Source organism: Zalophus californianus, chromosome 2 (genome assembly GCF_009762305.2).
Source record: "Zalophus californianus isolate mZalCal1 chromosome 2, mZalCal1.pri.v2, whole genome shotgun sequence".
Lineage (NCBI taxonomy): Eukaryota > Metazoa > Chordata > Mammalia > Carnivora > Otariidae > Zalophus > Zalophus californianus.
Window position 1 is genome coordinate 6,626,418 of NC_045596.1, and position 17,652 is coordinate 6,644,069.

General features: G+C 50.1%; 1 protein-coding gene across 3 annotated transcripts in view; it reads right to left on the reverse strand.

Moving 5' to 3' along the window:
- The window catches only part of SLC2A9 (solute carrier family 2 member 9), a 231,573-nt gene that overhangs the window by 28,612 nt on the left and 185,309 nt on the right, over window positions 1-17,652 (reverse strand). For all 3 annotated transcript variants that reach the window (XM_027598277.2, XM_027598278.2, XM_027598276.2), the window contains 2 exons: window positions 10,707-10,808; window positions 8,202-8,277 (listed from right to left, as the gene is read on the reverse strand). In XM_027598277.2, coding sequence (XP_027454078.1) covers window positions 8,202-8,277; window positions 10,707-10,808 — 178 coding nt within the window. The remainder of the gene's footprint in view (window positions 1-8,201; window positions 8,278-10,706; window positions 10,809-17,652) is intronic.

The window sequence follows — 17,652 nt, forward strand, 5'->3', positions numbered from 1 at the left end:
GGCGTGCACTTCGCTCTGGGACTTCCAGCCTCTAGATCTGTGGGACAGTACATTTCTGGTGTTTAAACCTCTCGATCTGTGCTCCTTGGTTATGGAAGCTGAGCAGACTCATCCAATCACTATCCAAGCTGAGTATACACGTGGGGTCCAATCTGGTCCTGCCCACCTCTTAATCCCCTCTGCTAACACCCAGCTCCCCCATAATGCCACTAGCCACCTGGCCCACTGGCCCACTTCCCCTATAGCCTGCTATCTCATGCCTTTTAACCTTAGGAAAGGCTATTAGTACCTGACTGCCCCATTCGCCCCCACCCCTCCCCAACACTCTCACAAAGATGTCCACATCTGAATCTCCAGAATCTGTGAACATGTTAGCTTGTAGGACAAAAGAGACTTTCCAGGTGTGATTAAATTAAGGACCTTGGGATGGGGAGGTTATTCTGGAATATTCTATCCAATCCAGGTGGGTCCAGTATAATCACAGGGTCCTTACACAAAGGAGGCCGGAGGTCAGAGATGAGAGAAGTTGCCATTCTGCTAGCTCTGAGGACTGAGGAAGGGGACACAAGATTTGGGGTGTGGGTGTTCTCTCAGTGGGAAAAGGCAAGCAGGCAAATCCCCCCGGAGACGCAGGGAACCATCCCTGCCCGGTGCAAGTGATTTCAGACTTCTGACCTCCAGAGCTGTAGGAGAGGAGATCCCTGTGGTTCTCAGCCACCGAGTTAGGGATCATCTGCAGTAGCAGCCTCAGAATCAAGCACAGCCCTGCCTCACCCTGACTTGTCCGCAAGAACTGCGTTCTGTTAATTCCTCAAGATCCAGACACTGAACATGCTCCTTTGTGTGCCCTCTGACCCTCCTCGGCAGAGGTCACTGCTCCTGGCCTGGCACCCACCTCGCTCGCATCTCCACTGCATGGGTAACAGGGCGTTCAAACACAAGCTTCACTTGGACTCAGGACCAAGAAGCAACAGAGGCAGAAATGCCAAAGTCTCTGTACGCAGGATGCACAGGAAGGCCAGCAAAGGTTAATTCACCGACCTCCAGCCCCTTCACCCATTTTGAGATTAGCAGTGTGTGAGGAAGTTGAGGAGGGATGGGGGCTCTTGTTGGGTTGTGAACCCCCAACCACAGGGGAGGGATGGGGTGCTCCGCTCACCCCATCTCTTGGTCCCTGGAGGGTATGAGGGTATGACAGTCACTTTATTCGGCACAAGATGTGATTCAGTGAGTGATCTCACCCTGGATTATCAGCATGGGTCCTCAGTGCATCACAGGGACCCCTGTAAGAGGGAGGCAGAAGAATGCAGGGCAGACACCAGGGAGGAGGCCATGTGGAGACGGGGCAGAGATGGGGGGATGTGGCTGCAAGTCGAAGAAAGCTAGCAGCTGCCAGAAGCCAGGAGAGAGGCCTGGAACAGATTCTCCCCCAGAGCTTCCAGAGGTGTTGGCCCTGCCCCCACCTTCATTTCTGACTTTGCTCTCCAGAGCTGCGAGAGAATGCATTTCTGTCCCTTAAAGGCTCCCCTTTGTGGTCCTGTGTGACTGCAGGCATAGGAAACGGACACCCTCAGACCGAGAGTCAGGCTCTCACCCCCACAGCCGTGAGGATCAGTTAAGTGTCAGACTCCTCTGCCAGGTTCCCAGGGATTGCTCAGCTCGGAGGAAGACAGCGGCTGGTGGACACCACAGAAGAGCCTAGAAGCTGGGTGCCTGTCACTCATTTCAGGGACTGTAGGACCAGAATTTCCCACGTTTCGGTTGAAAATCCAGGCCTACGGGCTGACACTTTGGAGGGCCCAAATTCTTTCCCAGAGCAGCATTTGCTTGGGATTGCTTTGAAGGGAGGATCCTTTCCGGAGAGGACGTGGCAGCAAATCATGAAGAGCACGGCCACATTTTCCTACTCATTTCAGGAGATAAGCTCACTAATTAACTCTGCCTTGGACCGTGGGAAAGAGATAAGTAGGAAAGCTAAGCGTTTGCAAAAGTGAAGGAGGAAGAATGGCAGCAAAGATGAGACCGCAGAGCTGTGGAGAAGTGGGTTCAAACCCTGGCGGGCTGCCTGTGCACCGGGTGATGTGGGCGGGGCAGGCTCCCCAGAGTAGAGGTGCCCTCGTCAGGGATCGGGTGTCTCCTCTGCAGGGTGCTGTGAGGACCAGGGATTGCTCAGCTCGGAGGAAGACAGCGGCTGGTGGACACCACAGAAGAGCCTAGAAGCTGGGTGCCTGTCACTCATTTCAGGGACTGTGAGGTGCCCTCGTCAGGGATCGGGTGTCTCCTCTGCAGGGTGCTGTGAGGACCAGGGTGCTGTGAGGACCATTCTGCTGAGCAGAATATATCAATTCTAAAAGTTCCACTTGTTCTTCTTGAATAAGCAGAACGTGCCCCTTCCACCCATCTGCTTGGCATTACGTGTCAGATGCTACAAGCCCCTCATTTCCAAGCCCAGTGGCCCTGCCCCTACAGCTGCCTGGCGGTAAGCAAATAGTTTCCTGCCTACTCTGTGCCCTGCTAGTTTCTAAGGCCGCTGAGCAGATCACTGCAAACCTGGTGACTTGAAATAACAGAAAGGTATTCTCTCCCAGTTCTGGAGGCCAGAGCGGGAGTCGGGGTGCGGGCAGGGTTCATTTTCCCGGAGGCCCTGCGTGAGGCGCAGTCCCGAGGCTCTCTTAGCTGCTGGCAGTCCTTGGTGCTCCGTGACTGTCCCTGTGTCACTTGCATTTCTGCCTCTGTCCTCACGTTACCTTCTCCTCTCTGTGTCTCCCCGTGTCCTCTCCTCATCTTAGAAGGACACCAGTCATTGGATTTCGGGCCCACCCTCAACCCAGGGTGATTTCATCTTGAGATCCTTAACTGATGACAGCTACAAGGACCTACTTCTAAACAAGGTCACATTCTGAGGTTCCGGGCAGACGCGAATCTGTCGGGGGGTGCACTATTCACCCCACTGCAGTAGCTAGGACTGCAAGCACTGCCCTCCCGTTGACCTCGGGAGCATCTGCCATGAGTGACCTCGGAGAGCAGAGCCTCTCGGGGGCCCCAGCTCCCTCATGTGCCCGCTGGGAAAGCCATGGTTGGCCCATGGGGCTGGGGTGAGGGCGGAGAGAGCTGGCTCGAGCCCGACACCCAGCAGACCCCGAAACTCCCGCGAGATACACGACCGCCCACACTCTCACTGTTATCATCGTTACTGTGACTTTTTTTTTTTTTAAAGATTTTATTTGACAGAGAGAGAGACAGCGAGAGAGGGAACACAAGCAGGGCGAGTGGGAGAGGGAGAAGCAGGCTTCCCGCTGAGCAGGGAGCCCGATGCGGGGCTCGATCCCAGGACCCTGGGATCATGACCTGAGCTGAAGGCAGACGCTTAACGACTGAGCCACCCAGGCGCCCCGTTACTGTGACTTTTACTATCGTTCTGAGAGTCTGTGCTGGAGATGTCAATGGCCAGTGCTCAGTTTGGCTAGCTCACTGAGTGTGAGGCTTTGGGCAGTCATGGAGCTGGTTACTAAGTCTAGAAGCTTCCACAGACAGGAGTGGTTTAGGCTGGGCTGGCGCCTTAGGAATTATTCAGAAAACATGTTAAAATGCCATTCCTGTTGCCTGCCCAGTGGCCTGGACAGGGCCTTGGGGTTATGTTTGACCACAGACGGGGGTTTCTGAAGGGTAGCCGCCCAGCTGGAGAACTCCTAAACTGGGTCAGTCCCTCATTTCACTGATGGGGAAGCCAAGACCCGCAGAGGGACATGGTCTTGCCCAAATCACTGCAGCTTTTGGCAAAAGGGCAGCAACACTCCGAACCATCCACAGATGGCCCCTCTGGAGCCCCACATCCTCCCTGTGCATTAGCTGGGGCAGCAGGGTATGCTGTCTCCTCTCCTGGCCAGGAAGCAGGGCTCAGAGAAGTGACTAAGGAAGGTCACAAGGTTGGCTCAAGATCAACGCAGCCAAAGCCAAAGACGTAAAATGCATTAGTGAATAAGAATATGTTAGTAAGAGAAACCAGTCTATGGACAGGTGGGGAGTCCTGGCTATCTGAACCTTTTGTCATCCACACTCTTGTTTCCCAAACACAGAATAAAATAAATTAAGATAAATGTGTTGACATATCCTTGCTATCTAAATCCAGCTGCTTTTTACACACATCTCTGAAACCAAATGGATTTAGAGCAGAGGAAGACACGTATTCTTACTGTGGATGAGAATATACTTAAAGCTACTCAGCTGTGCCTTCCCAATCCCCACTAACCTCCACCCACAACAGCAGGGAATGAAGAAAACAGAGGAAAGTTCTTCGAAGTTCACTTATGCAGACAGAGTGAACAATAACACAGAAATCTATAAAAGCTGTTAAAAATCATTCTTTTCCGGACAGAATTCTGTACATTTTCCATAGATAGAGAAGTAAGATAAATTCAGCAAATCATTTTTCTGTATGATTTGGCTTTCTGTATAATTTGACCTCCAGTGTGCTGACTTTTGATGAGTTAACTTTCAGTACATCGTTTTGCTTCCTGCATGGCCAACAGGTGGAGGGGTGGACGTGGGAAGTTAGTGTCATATGTTGAGATCATCTAAATGATCAGGTCTTTGACATTTCCCTATATCTGCCTTTACCATTACAGCTTGTCTTGTTATCAAACATTCTTCCAATTATCCCAGTTTGAGCGTGCCATATCCCCCCAGTAGGACCCTGACCTCTGTTACTTAAGGTCAGATCCCTTGTGGACAGATCGTGTGTATGTGCATGTGTGTTTCACCATTGTATCTCCAGGCCTGGAAGGATGCCTGCTCCGAAGTATGCCCTCACTATTTGTGAAATGGGTGAATGAATGAATGATATCTCTATCTCTATCTACCTAAATGTCTACCTACCCATTTATCCATCTATATTTCTCTCTGAGAGTCCATAATTGTCTTTCCAGATTAAATCAACATGATAGATAGGGGAGCGCTTTTTCCAGCCACTAGGCACTCCGCACGTCCCATCAGGGTGGCTCTGGCCTTCTGGAGCATTTACAGCAGAATGACCTTCTAAAAGCAGTGACCATACTCCATGTTTTGGGGTAGACAGTGGTGTGTCTGTCCTCCTCACCAGCATGGGAACCTCCCTCGGAAGGTTTCACTTGGTACCACGCACACAGCCTTCCCGTCATAAGATCTTTCACACTGTAACTGAAATGCTTTGGTGGCATCTCCTTTCCCTCAAAGATAAAGCTCTTTTATGGTGCCTCATTTATTAGCTGTCACGGCCACTGCCTCGGGGTTATGCACACAGATAAAATATGTAGCCGGAAACTGCCTGCCCAGTTTCTCTTCCCCTTCACCTTATTTCAACTCCCTGTCAAGCTGCCTTGAATTGATTTGCTCATCACAGAAGCTGCCTCCGGCAAACTCCTGGTTTCTTTCCTGGGAGGATGATCCTTTCCACTTAATTCTGGAAGGGCAGCCTCAAACAGGGAGTCTCTCAGTCCCTTATCTATCAGCATTTCGGAGCCACACTTTCCCAGGATGGCTCCTCCTGGGATCTGCTCCTGTCCAGTTAAGATGATCTCCCAACCCAAGTGGCAGCCTCCCTTAGGTAATTTCCCTGGGGCTTAAGCTGTGCATTGTCAATGTGAACTGAAGAGAAGTTTCTAGAGCCTGGCCGATCTTACCACGGGTGAGGCTTGGCAGCTGGGTGACCATGGTGGGGCTTGGGGAGCAGAGGGTAAGGGGCCCCACTGATCTGGGATTAGGGAAGGTAGGTGGACCTCCCTTTAGGGAGGCTCCCAGATGCTAGGGAGAGCTTAGAATCTAAACCGCCAGAAACTCAGCAGGCTCTGTGATCAGAAGAAAACCGTGTTTGCCCACAATGGGAGTAAAAACAACAAATCTAACACACCTGTGGGGTTCCAAGCGTGCAGCCAGATTTCAGGACCCCGGGCTGTAGCCGACACTACGAGTCAGAAGCTTAACCGACTGCGCCACCCAGCTGCCCCAAACTTTCTCTTAAAATTTACAAGAGGGGGCGCCTGGGTGGCTCAGTTGGTTAAGCAACTGCCTTCGGCTCAGGTCATGATCCTGGAGTCCCAGGATCGAGTGCCGTATCGGGCTCCCTGCTCAGCGGGGAGTCTGCTTCTCCCTCTGACCCTCCCCACTCTCATGTGCTCTCTCTCTCTCTCTCATTCTCTCTCTCAAATAAATAAAATCTTTTAAAAAAAATAAATAAAATTTACAAGAGGGTGCCTGGGTGGCTCAGTCATTAAGCATCTGCCTTCGGCTCAGGTCATGATCCCAGGGTCCTGGGATCGAGCCCCACATCGGGCTCCCTGCTCCGCGGGAAGCCCGCTTCTCCCTCTCCCACTCCCCCTGCTTGTGTTCCCTCTCTCGCTGTCTCTCTCTCTGTCAAATAAATAAATAAAATCTTTAAATAAGAAAAAATAAAATTTACAAGAAAAATAATTCTTTGCTCATAGGTCATACGAAATAAGCTATGGGCCACATTTGGCCCACATGCCATAGTTTGCTGACCCCGGACGATAGAACTGTCAGTTTTGTGAGGTAGTGAGTTCCCCACTGACTGAAGCACTCAAGTGATGGATTTCTGGCAGGAATGCACATTGTCTAGGGCTGTGCTTGCACTCCCACTGCAGAGGCGCGTAGTTGTGACAGAGGCTGTGTGGCCTGTAAAAATATTTATAGCTGGACCTTTACAGAAAAAGTTTGCCAATCCCTGCATTAAATAAATGAGTATATACAGGAAACATGAGCCAGTGAAGGTGTGACGAAGCAAGTAAACCAGGATGATGTGTGTGGCTGTGTGTGTGCATGTATCGGCATGTGGGTGTGCACACGCGCATACTTGTGTGTGTGTGTGCCTGTGGGTGCTGATTTTGGATGAAGAGGCCGGGAGAGGACTCACCGGGCCTGACGTCTCATAGGGGGATTTGCACACCAGCCCGTAAGCCTTGTCTTTCTGGTCCACAGCCCAGTGTTCAGAGGCCTCGCTTGGGGCCTCTGGCTGCCCCCCCGCAGGGGTGCCCACATGAATGCTGCCCATAGAAGGGGTGATGGGGGGCCCTGTAGGACTGAACACATTTACATGTGCCCTTGTCGGTCCTCTGGTCAATTCGCTGCCCCCGTCTTCCTCAGCCCTCTGATCCCCATCACAACACGCCGTGGGTATGTGTTCATGTGTGTGCACACACGTGTGCATGCCTAACGCCCTTCCCCCTCGTTCCGCAGCCCATTCTGTCATCCCACTGTAACAGCCTGCTGTCCGGAATCGGGGGCAGATGCTGTTCATCCGTCACGGATGGGACAGCACATGGAACGTGATGGCCCACGAAAAGCGGCAACACAAAGGGAGAAACAGAAATTCCGTTCTATGTGTTCTGATAGGAACGTAGTGTTGTTTTCCTCAACATAGAAACCACAATAACCCCAGCCGCACCTGCCAGACAGATGTGCTCAGTTCCAGCCGAGGGGGACCTCTGTCTGGTGGGATCCCTGAGGACACAGACACAGAGCCAGGGAGTGGCAGGGCCATTTTATAGATGGGGAAACTGAGGCCCAAGGAGAGGAGAGGACTTTCCTACTAGGGAAATGGCAGAGCTGGGGCTGGAAGTGAGTCCTGGGGAAAGTGAGGCTCAGAACACTCCAGACTCCACCCTCATGCAGCTACGGTATAAGGTGGTGGTGATCAGGGCCCTGGGAGTCAGGTGACTGCACCACAGCTCACTCGGCACCTTCTTTGGAGCTGTCACGAGCCTTAAATGACTTAATGCGAATCAAGTGCTTGGCTACATCGAACAAATACCCAGTGATCAATAAATCTCAGACATTACTATTATCATTACCATTATTATCAAAAACATCTTCCACGCTAAACGGTCACTTCTCTGTGGGCACAGACTGTAACTTGAGTACCTCCCATTCGTCCCAAGCTAGTGCATCTGGCTCAGTGCTCTCACATCTGTTAATTGTAGCTGTGATGTTGTTCTATGTTGTCAGCTCCCCAACTCTGGGTGCGCCTGTTACCTGTTACCTACCGTACGTGGGATGGAACTGAAGGCCACCACTGCATTTAAACAGGCAGGGGACTCCCTCTCCCCCTCCACTCCCAGTCAGGCCTTGCCCCTCCTGGGCCTCAAGCTCCCATGTGTACAATGAGAACACCCCAGCTCAGTGGTGCCGGTGAGGAAGGAGGCGTGCCTTACCTGGCCCGCTGCAGAATGAGGCAATGATGGCCAGGATGCTCACGATACTCAGGTACGGGATCCATGGGGCGTGGTCCTGCGAGAGAGCAGGGGTGTGGGCAGGGGAGGAGGCAGCGGGGCAGAGGGGACCTGGGTTCTCACCCCAGCACCTCCTTGATCCATCTGCATGACCTGGGGCAGGTCACTTCACATCTCTGAGCCCTGGTTTCAGTGTCCATAAAATGGGGATAATGATAACCCCCGAGCCATTCCATCCACCTGTTTTGCAGATTGAGATAAAAAGAGATGATGCCTCCCAAGAATTTAGCAGTGTCCTCAGCATACAGCGGGTGGTAAATAAATGAGTAACTAATACCGGTTGAGTGCTTAGTCTGAGGCAGGCAATATGAGAAGTTTTACAGGCACTCGCACATTTAAAAAATTTTCTTAGTTAATCCCTCTCGTGTAAAACACTACATTTCTACCCCTGCTTTCCTGACAGGTATGAGATAAGTTAACTGGTGTCACTAAATATGTTTGGGGGGGCTGTCACTTGTCTGGCAGGGTCGGGGTGGCTCGGTGCTGGGCATGGAAAGATGTCCAAGCAGACTGGATGTCTGATCATTAGAACACGGTGTCACCAGTGACGGGACGTGGTGAGCATGTCTGGAGGTGCTGGAGCACCTGAGCCCATTCTAGAGAGATTCAGAGAGGGGAGGAGACTGTGTTCACCTTTGAAGGCTTAGCCAGGGTCACACAAGAGCAAAAGGAGAGGAAAAAAAGTTCCAGGAGAGGGTTCTACATGAGCAAGGGCACCAATGGAACAGGCGAGAACAGCACAGGGGTGAGCAGCAAATGTTCAGAGTGGAGGGTGATGGGTTGAGAGGGGGGGACAGCAGCCCTTCCATGTTCAAGTCCATTGGCTCTTGCTGAAGGAGGATCTAGGATTGAGGGGAGTGTTGTGGGCTCTTGTACACTGCATGGCTCATTGTTGCCCTAAGTCATCCATCCATCCATGCATCCATCCATCGTTCATCCATCCATCTACCCATTGATCCATCCATTATACATCTATCCATCCATCATCTATTCATACATTCACCCATCCACCCATCACCCATCATCTATCCATCCATCCACCCACCCATTATCCACCCATCCATCCACCCATCCAGCCAGCCAGCCAGCCAGCCAGCCAGCCAGCCATTTGTTCATTTGGCAGATTGTTCTTAGTTCCTCCTGGGTGCCATGCACTGGGCTGGGAGGTGGGAATACAGAAATGATACAGGCATGGCCCTTGCTCCCACAACTCTATCAGAAAAGAGAGATGAGTCAACAGGGAAAGCCAATCCTGTGTGATAAGTGATACTGCAGGGTTGCCCCTGGGGTCCCTGGGAACACAGAGGAGGGTGCCTCACTGACACATGGGGTTAGGGAAGGCTTCCTGGAGAAAGAGGTTTCTAAGAGATGTGCAGAACTTCCTGAATTTGGAAAGCAAGAGAAGCCAGTTGAGCAGAGGAGGCCCCCAGGGAGAGGAAAGGGCAGGCTCTTTGGAGGCTGCCAGGCAACAGGGCTGGGGAGTGGGGAAGGGGGGACAGAGGCAGAGGAGGGCAGCCAAGCAGGGAAGAGCTCTGAGACCCTGTGAAGTGAGGCCTAGGGGGGCCCACTTGCTCCGGGCCGCCCTTCCAAACATCTGCCACAGCTGCAGAAAGACAACGTGCCAGGACATCACCTAACTGTGAGGGACCCAGCTCGGTCCGTCTGAGGGGCCCGCAAGGGCACCCTGTGCAGGTCAACCCTGGTCTGGCAGTTGGGCAGGAGGGGTCACTGCCAGCGCATCACCCCCAAGGCAGATGCTTCTGCCTCCTGCCTGGTCAGCAGCCCCAGCAGCACTTCCTTTCTGGACGACAAGCTGCTGTCCATCAGGTACAACCAGGCTAATGCTGCCTTTTTCTAGAGGTTTTTGGGACCTTAAGACATTCAGCAAATGATCAACACGTGCAACTTTCCACTCAGGGATTCATTTTTGAAAAGTGCCAAGATTTGTTGACCACCGTGACCTTGCCTCATGCTTCCCTTGGTGCTGAGCCAGACCCGAGGCACCGAGAAAGGGCTCCGTCACTGCAGGTCGTCCTGAGCAGTGCAGCGGGTAGGAGGAAACCCCAAGACCCTGGAATCTCATCCCAGCTCCGCCATTTACTAGCTGTGGAACCCTGAGCAGCTTCTTCATGTATATTTATGCCTCCGTTTCCTGTCTCCATAAAAGGGAAAAATACCTTCACCAGTGATAGTTCCCCAAACCTACATTCCCCTAGCACTTGTCATGTTCGGGTGCCCTTCCAGGTACTGTACGTACAGTTTCTCATTTAATCCTCCTAAGACCCCTGGGTATGGGGACAGCTGTCCCATTTTAGAGATGAGGCCCTTAGGAGCAGAGCCCCTGCTGGAACCCACCCCCAGAGCACCAGAGCCGGAAGCCAGCTCCATGCTGACCTCCCTCGGGGCATGACAGACACACCCTCTCACCTGCAGTGTCAGCGTGATGGTGAGGATCCCGAAGAAGAGGGCCATCAGCCCAAAGCCGCCCATGAGGAGGGGTCTCCGTCCTAGGCGCTCGATGACCAAGCCCTAGGTCAGGGTGAAAGAGAGACTGTTATTACTTCACTTCCAGCAGCAGGAGAAGGGGAGCGTGGAACCAGCACTGCGGTCATGGTTAAAGGACGGATTTGACCTTCAGGTAGCCCAGCCACTTTCTCCATGGCCACAGCCAGAGCGGCAAAGGTCTTTATGAGAAAGGGAGGGAGAAGAAAGTCACCATCCTTGAGCACCTGCTGTGTGTCCATACACTCACCTTTCCTTTCAATCTTCCTCGTTAGGGAAGGGTGGGCTTATCTGCTAAAGGAACTCAATGGACATGGTTGCTGTAGCCCTTCGCCCACTCTTTGGAGCCAGCCTGCCATGGAAAGCAAGGGCACTGTCTCCTTATGCCCCTGTGCTGTCGATTCTATGGGGCAGACTCCCAAGGTAGGGGCCCAGGGGTGGGAGAGTGCAGAGAAGGTTCTGACGTTTTCCACTCTGCCTGTGCCTGGGTGGGTCAATTGCATTCTGGCGTATGATACCAGGAAGCTCCTATGACAGCAGCTTCTGAAGCCATGTGCCCCGGCCCAGCTTCCCATCGCTGTAGGACTGTCACTGACCTCTACCCAGCTGGCCCTGTGTCTACCTCTCACTTGGGCAAAGGTGGGGCTCTTCATTGAGCTCCTTCAAATGCCAATGACCCTGAAAAATAGTGATGTAGCTAAGTTTCAGAGACAGGCAGACTTGGGTTTATATCCTGGGTCAACCACTCTCCAGATGTGTGAGCTTTGGCAAATGACTTTCCTTCCCAGAGCCTCAGGGCCTTTATCTGTGAGAGGAGGTCCAAAATACCCTCCAACAAGGCTGTCTGGAAGGGGCGGGTGGTTCAGTAAGAGACTGCGTTCAAAACACGTAACAAGTCTTCCGATTATGCCAAGTACCTTCCCTCTTCTTCCCTCCCCCATCCCAGTGCACAGAAAGAAAACACCGAAGATCAGAGAGGTGAAGTAACTCAGTGGCCATCACACAGGCAGTAGAGAGAGACAGAGACAGAGATGGGTGGGGGAGGGGAGAAAACTTGAACTCACAGCATCAGCTGTGAAAATGCACAGCTTTTCTCTACTGGGCGATCGGGCAAGGCTTCCTGGAGGAGGCAACAGTAGTGGGAGCTTGTCAGGCAGAGGGACCAGTGGGAGCAAAGGCCCTGGTCAAATGAGTCATCCGGTTTGGATAAGGGAAGGGAGCCTTCAAGGCTGAGGGCCATGAAGCTGGAGCAGGTGCTCCTCTTGTCTGCCAGCTTCACATGATGGTTCAAGAGCCAGAGCATCAAACTGAATGGTCACAATCCTGCCCCAAAGCCTGACAGTCTTGCCACAGAAAACCCAGAGCCCTCCTCCTTTTCCTCTTTCCTCATGCCTGCTCTGAGGAGGGGGTGGTAAGAAGCCCTCTGAGGGAGCTCTCCTGGAGCTGGCGCCGGCCATTGTTCCAGTTGGTCAAGTGCACAGCGAGAGGTGAGCGGGCACATCTTTAGGCCAGCTGAGTGCCCGCAAGATCGGCCACAGCGTGCTGTCAGGGTACCTTGGTGTGAACGTTGAGAGGACTGGTGTGGCGGGGGCGCTCTGGCATGGAAAGTCAGGGGCTCGGGCAGAAACCATGCTTGGCTGATGGCCAGATGACTGGAAAACGTCTACAACTTCCCTCAGGAAGCCTTTTCCTCTGCGGCCTAGGAGGGCAGGGCAGACCCAAATGGCTAAACTTGGCCTCCCTTCACACCTGACCTGATAGAGCAGAGCACAGGTGGCGTCCAGAGGCACATGGACCTGAAAGAGGCAGACCTGAGTTCGAGTCCTGGCTCTGCACCCAGGATAGGTGATTTGGCTTCTGTGAGCTGCAGTTCCTCACCTGGCAAATGGAAATGGTGAGACTGTCTTTGCACTGAGTGCAGCTATGAGATCAGAGGCCAAGAACTCACAGTGTTGGAAGTAACTCATGAACAACAGAGGCTTCCAACAAATGGCAGAAGAGGTATCATTCATTTATTCATTCATTCGTTTATTTGAGAGAGAGAGCACGAGTGGGAAGAGGGGTAGAGGGAGAGAATCCTCAAGGAGACCCCCAGCTGAGTACGGAGCCCAACGTGGGGCTCAATCCCAGGATCCTGAGATCATGACCTGAGCCTAAATCAAGCGTTGGTTGCTTAACCGACTGAGCCACCCAGCTGTCCCAGAATACGTATTATTCTTGCAGTTAAGGGGTGGCCTGAGTGTGTCCCAGTTCCTGCCTCTAACTAGCTGTGTGGCTTTGAGACAGTCAGGCACCCTTCTGTGTCTTCCTTGCTCTCTTCTGATGACGATGGGTGGGGGTGAATAACGACCATTTGTCAAGCGCCTGTGTTGGGCCAGATGCTGCATTAAGCACTTATCATGCATCAATTTACTTAATCCTCATGGCAACTTTATAAAGTAGGACCAATTAATTGTCTGATTTTACAGGTAAAGAAACTGAGACACAGAGGTTTTGGGAACTTGTCCAAAGTCACGTGGTTGGTAGGAGGCAGAGTTGGGATCACCTACAGAGTCTTCTCTGGTTCTTGAGACGTTAAAATTTTCCAAACTAGAAAGAGAACCAAGCCACCACTTTGTAATAGCCCCCTGTTACACCGGGATGCCCAGCACCCTCTTCCCTGACCATGTCCTCCCTTGAGGGCCAGGAGCTTCATCTTCGTTTCTCAGAACCTAGAAGAACACACGTTGAGGTGTTGCGCCAACGTGCTGGTTGGTGTTGAGCCAACGTTTGCTCATTGAGTGAAGGTTTATCTTTGTGAGGCGGGCATGACAGCTGACATATAGCAGAGGAGGACAATGAAGATGATATAGTCACTCAGTGGGAAGCTAGGCCCAGTGAGACCCATGAAGGCAGCAAGGGTCCGCGATTACCGAGAAAGTTCTAAAAGGAAAGAAGGGCCAGCATCTAAGTCATCTCTTGCCCCAACCCTCACGAGGTGGGTCCCACCAAAGGGAAGGTCCAGATAGGGGCTCTCAGGGCAAGAGCAACATGCACAGGGGAACTGGGCCCTGGGTGGGGGTGCGATTGGGGGATGGGGAAGGTCAGGGACACCCAGCATTGGAGATTCTGGGATTTGTTAAAAGTCACATAGAGCTATTGAGAGATATGGAAGTAGAATACATGCTCTCTCACACTGCACGGCTGGCTAAAAATATATATACACTCTTGGATCCAGTCATTTGCCTTTGGGGTATTTATCCTAAGAAAATAGACATATGGTGGAAGAGGCATGGACAAAGATCTTCAAATGTAGTGTGATTTGTACTAATGAGGAAACAGAAACCATCCAGAGGTCCACCCCCAGTTGAATTGCTTCAGTAAATACTGGAATATCCAGATGATAATGACATAGGAATTCACATATTTTAAAAGAATTTTAAACAACAGAAAAAACCTCAGATTATGATTCTAAGGGAAAAGGGCAGGGCATAGAGCTGTTATCTCGCATATCCTCATGGACACAGTTTGGTAAATTATAATTCTGTTGAATTAATCTACCCTGGAAAAATTTATGCAAAAATAGCTTATAATGGCTAACTCTGTTTGGGGGAAATATATGATTATTCCTTTACTTGTTATTTTTCAGTCTTTTCCAAATTTTCCACAATAAGCTTTTTTTTTAATTAAAAAAAAAAGTCTAAAAGATAGACTTAGCTAAAGCATTGGAGATGCTATGCCTTGAGTCACAAATCATTACTGTTCCCCTATCCCCTGGCAATTTCTAATACCCACACATGCAGATCTTCACCATGTAAGATGTCTTTGCTACACTCTCAGGATGGCATCACCATTCCCCACAGTTGAGCTCACACTGAAGACAAAGGCTGCTCATAGCTGGAATGTGGGGCAGCTGTGAATCTTGGGTTACAGTGCCCAGTGACAGACAACTGAAATGACGAGAGAAATTACCATGATGAGCAACACAGTCACTGTGAGCCGCCGAGCACGTAAGTTGCGGTCCTGAGATAAACACGTGCTGCATTGTTACACAGAGATTAACGTGTACTTGTTACGGACTTCAGGGTTTTGAGTGTTTTTTTCTTTTTTCTTTTGGTTTGTTTTGGTTTCTTCAAAGGCACCACCAACAATTTCAGTGTCAGCAAGTGTGTCCCAGATACTAACTAGTTGAGACCCACTGTCTTACATCGTGACGCCAATATTCAAGCGCTTTGAGGTAGGTGTGGGGATCTGGCTATTCCTTTTCCCTAAAGTCTCCCGATGAAACAGTAACCTGAGCCAAGGTGGAGCTGGAAACACTGTCCCTGATTCAGAAAGAGTCTCTAAAGATGTCTAGGAAGACACCAAAGAAATAGCTGTGAGAAAGAAAGAGACAAAAACAACTCTGTCCGTCCTAGTGGGAAACCCAATCAACCTGCAGGGCTCCTTTCTTTGTCTCTGCCTCTTTTAAATTGTTTTAAAGTGCAGCCTGTCGAAAGGGATTAAACATGGTATTTCCACTCCACATTAAAGTCATTAATGAAAACATTAACTCAAGATGAACAGTGGCCTCTGAAGGTTACTGATGTCAGTTGGAGGTGGACTGTCAGCCTCCAAGAAATCCTTTCTGGGGAATCCTGAGCCACAGGGTTATTCAGCCATTTGGCAGCCATGTACCCACCACCTACTGTCCATCCCACAGTGCTAGGACCACTGGTGGAATAATACAGAGAAGGTCTTTTGTCATTGTTAGTATTTAAAAATCAACTTTACTGACTTAGATTAAATTCTTAGTTAGATTCAATAAAATGTACTGATTTTAATTGTACAGTTTGGTATGTTTTAACAAATTTATACACCCATAAAGCCATGACCACATCAAGATACAGAACATTTCTATCACTCCAAAGTTCCCTTGTGCCCCTTTCCCTAGCTGTAAGCAACCACTGATGAACTCTCCATTACTCTAGATTAGATCAGTCTAGATTAGAAGTCCCTATTGGTGCTGGCTATACTTTTTCTAAAAAAAGATTTATTTATCTATTTGAGAGAGAGAGCAAGTGAGCAAGTGCATAGAGGGGCAGAGGGAGAGGGAGAGAGAATCCCAAGCAGACCCCATGCTGAGTGTGGAGCCCGACTCCGGGGCTCAATCCCATGACCCTGAGATCATGATCTGAGATCAGGACCTGAGTCAAAACGAAGAGTCACACATCTAACCAACTGCGCCACCCAGGTGCCCCGGTGATCACTATACTTTTGAGATTCATCCCTGTTGTATATACCATTCCTTTTTAGTATTGAATACTGAGTAGTATTTTGGAATACTGAGTAGTATTCCATTGAATAGATATACCACAGTGTGTTTCTCCATTCATCAGTTGATGGACATCTGGGCTGTTTCAGTTTGAGCTCTTATGACTAAAGCTGTTGTAAACACTGGGGTCCAGGGTAAATACTCATGAGAAGAATGTCTGGATTGTATGGGTAAAGTTTTTGTGAGAACCTGCCAAACTGTTTTCCAAAGGGTTGTACCATTTCAGATTCCCACCAGTGGTGTATAAAAGTTCTAGGGGCTCCACATCTTCATCAACACTTGGTGTTATCAGCCATTTTGGTATTAATCATCCTTAAGGTGAACAGTGGTATCTCACTGTGGGTTTTAGTTTTAATTTTCCTGGTGCCTTACAGTGTTGTGACTTTTCATTTGTGTATTGATGCTTCTGATAGCTTCTTTTGTAGAATGTCTGCCCAAGTCTTTTGTTCATTTCCAAGTGGGCTCTTGGTCCTGTTTTTATTGTGTTCTAAGAGTCCTTTATATCTTCGGGATTCAAGCCCCTGGTGAGCTGTGTACTCTGTGAATATTTCCCAGTCTGGCCTGCCTTTCCATTTCCTGCACAAGCTCTTTTACATAGCTACAGCTTTTAATTTTGATGAAATTCAATTAATCAATTAAAAAAAATGGTTCACGCTTTTTAGTCCCATCTAAGAAATCTCTGCCTACCCCAAGGTTGCAAAGACTTCCCCCTATGTTCCCTCCTAGAAGTTTTATAATTTTAGCTCCTATGGTTCAGTCCATGGTCCATTTTGAGTTAATCTGTATGTGGCATGAGGTAAGAGTTCTTTAGTTTTTTTTCCATGTGAATATCTAGTTTTTATGGTACTTATGGTAAGACTAACTTTCCCCATTAAATTTCTTTGACGTCTTTTGTATTTCTGGATTCTATTCTGTTCCATTGGTCTGTATGGCTGTCTTTATGCCAACACCATGCTGTCTTGATTATTATGCAGTGAACATTCTATAGCACTTACTATGTACCAGGTATGGTGCCAAAGGCTTTACATAGAGTAATAATTTAATCTCATAACACCTCTACGGGTATGTGGAGGCTCAGAGAGTTTAGCAGCCTGCCCAAGGTCATACAGTGGCAGAGCCAGCATTCAAGGTCAGGCATTCTGGTTCCAGAGTCTTGCTCTTAACCCCTGCACTGTACTGCCCCTCCTCACTGGCACATACAGATTTAGCAAAAGGATATATGCAGGCTCCAAGGCTTTTCTTCCTTTGTACGAGGCCCTGACACAGGGACGCTGAGAAGGAGACAGGAGTCCTTGCCCTTGGCGAGTCTTATGGGTTGAATTGTGTCATCCCCCCAACAAAAAAGATAGGTTGAAGTCCTAACCACTGCTACCTCAGAATGTGATTTTTTTTTTTTTTTGGAAATAGGGTCTTTACAGAGGTAATCAAATTCAAGGAGGACATCAGGGTGGGCCCTAGTCCCATGTGACTGGTGCTCTTATAAAAAAGGGGAAATTTGGACACAGACACACACACGGGGAGAATGCCATGTGAGGATGAAGGCAGGGGTCAGGGTGGTGCTCTCCAAGATGGGGAACA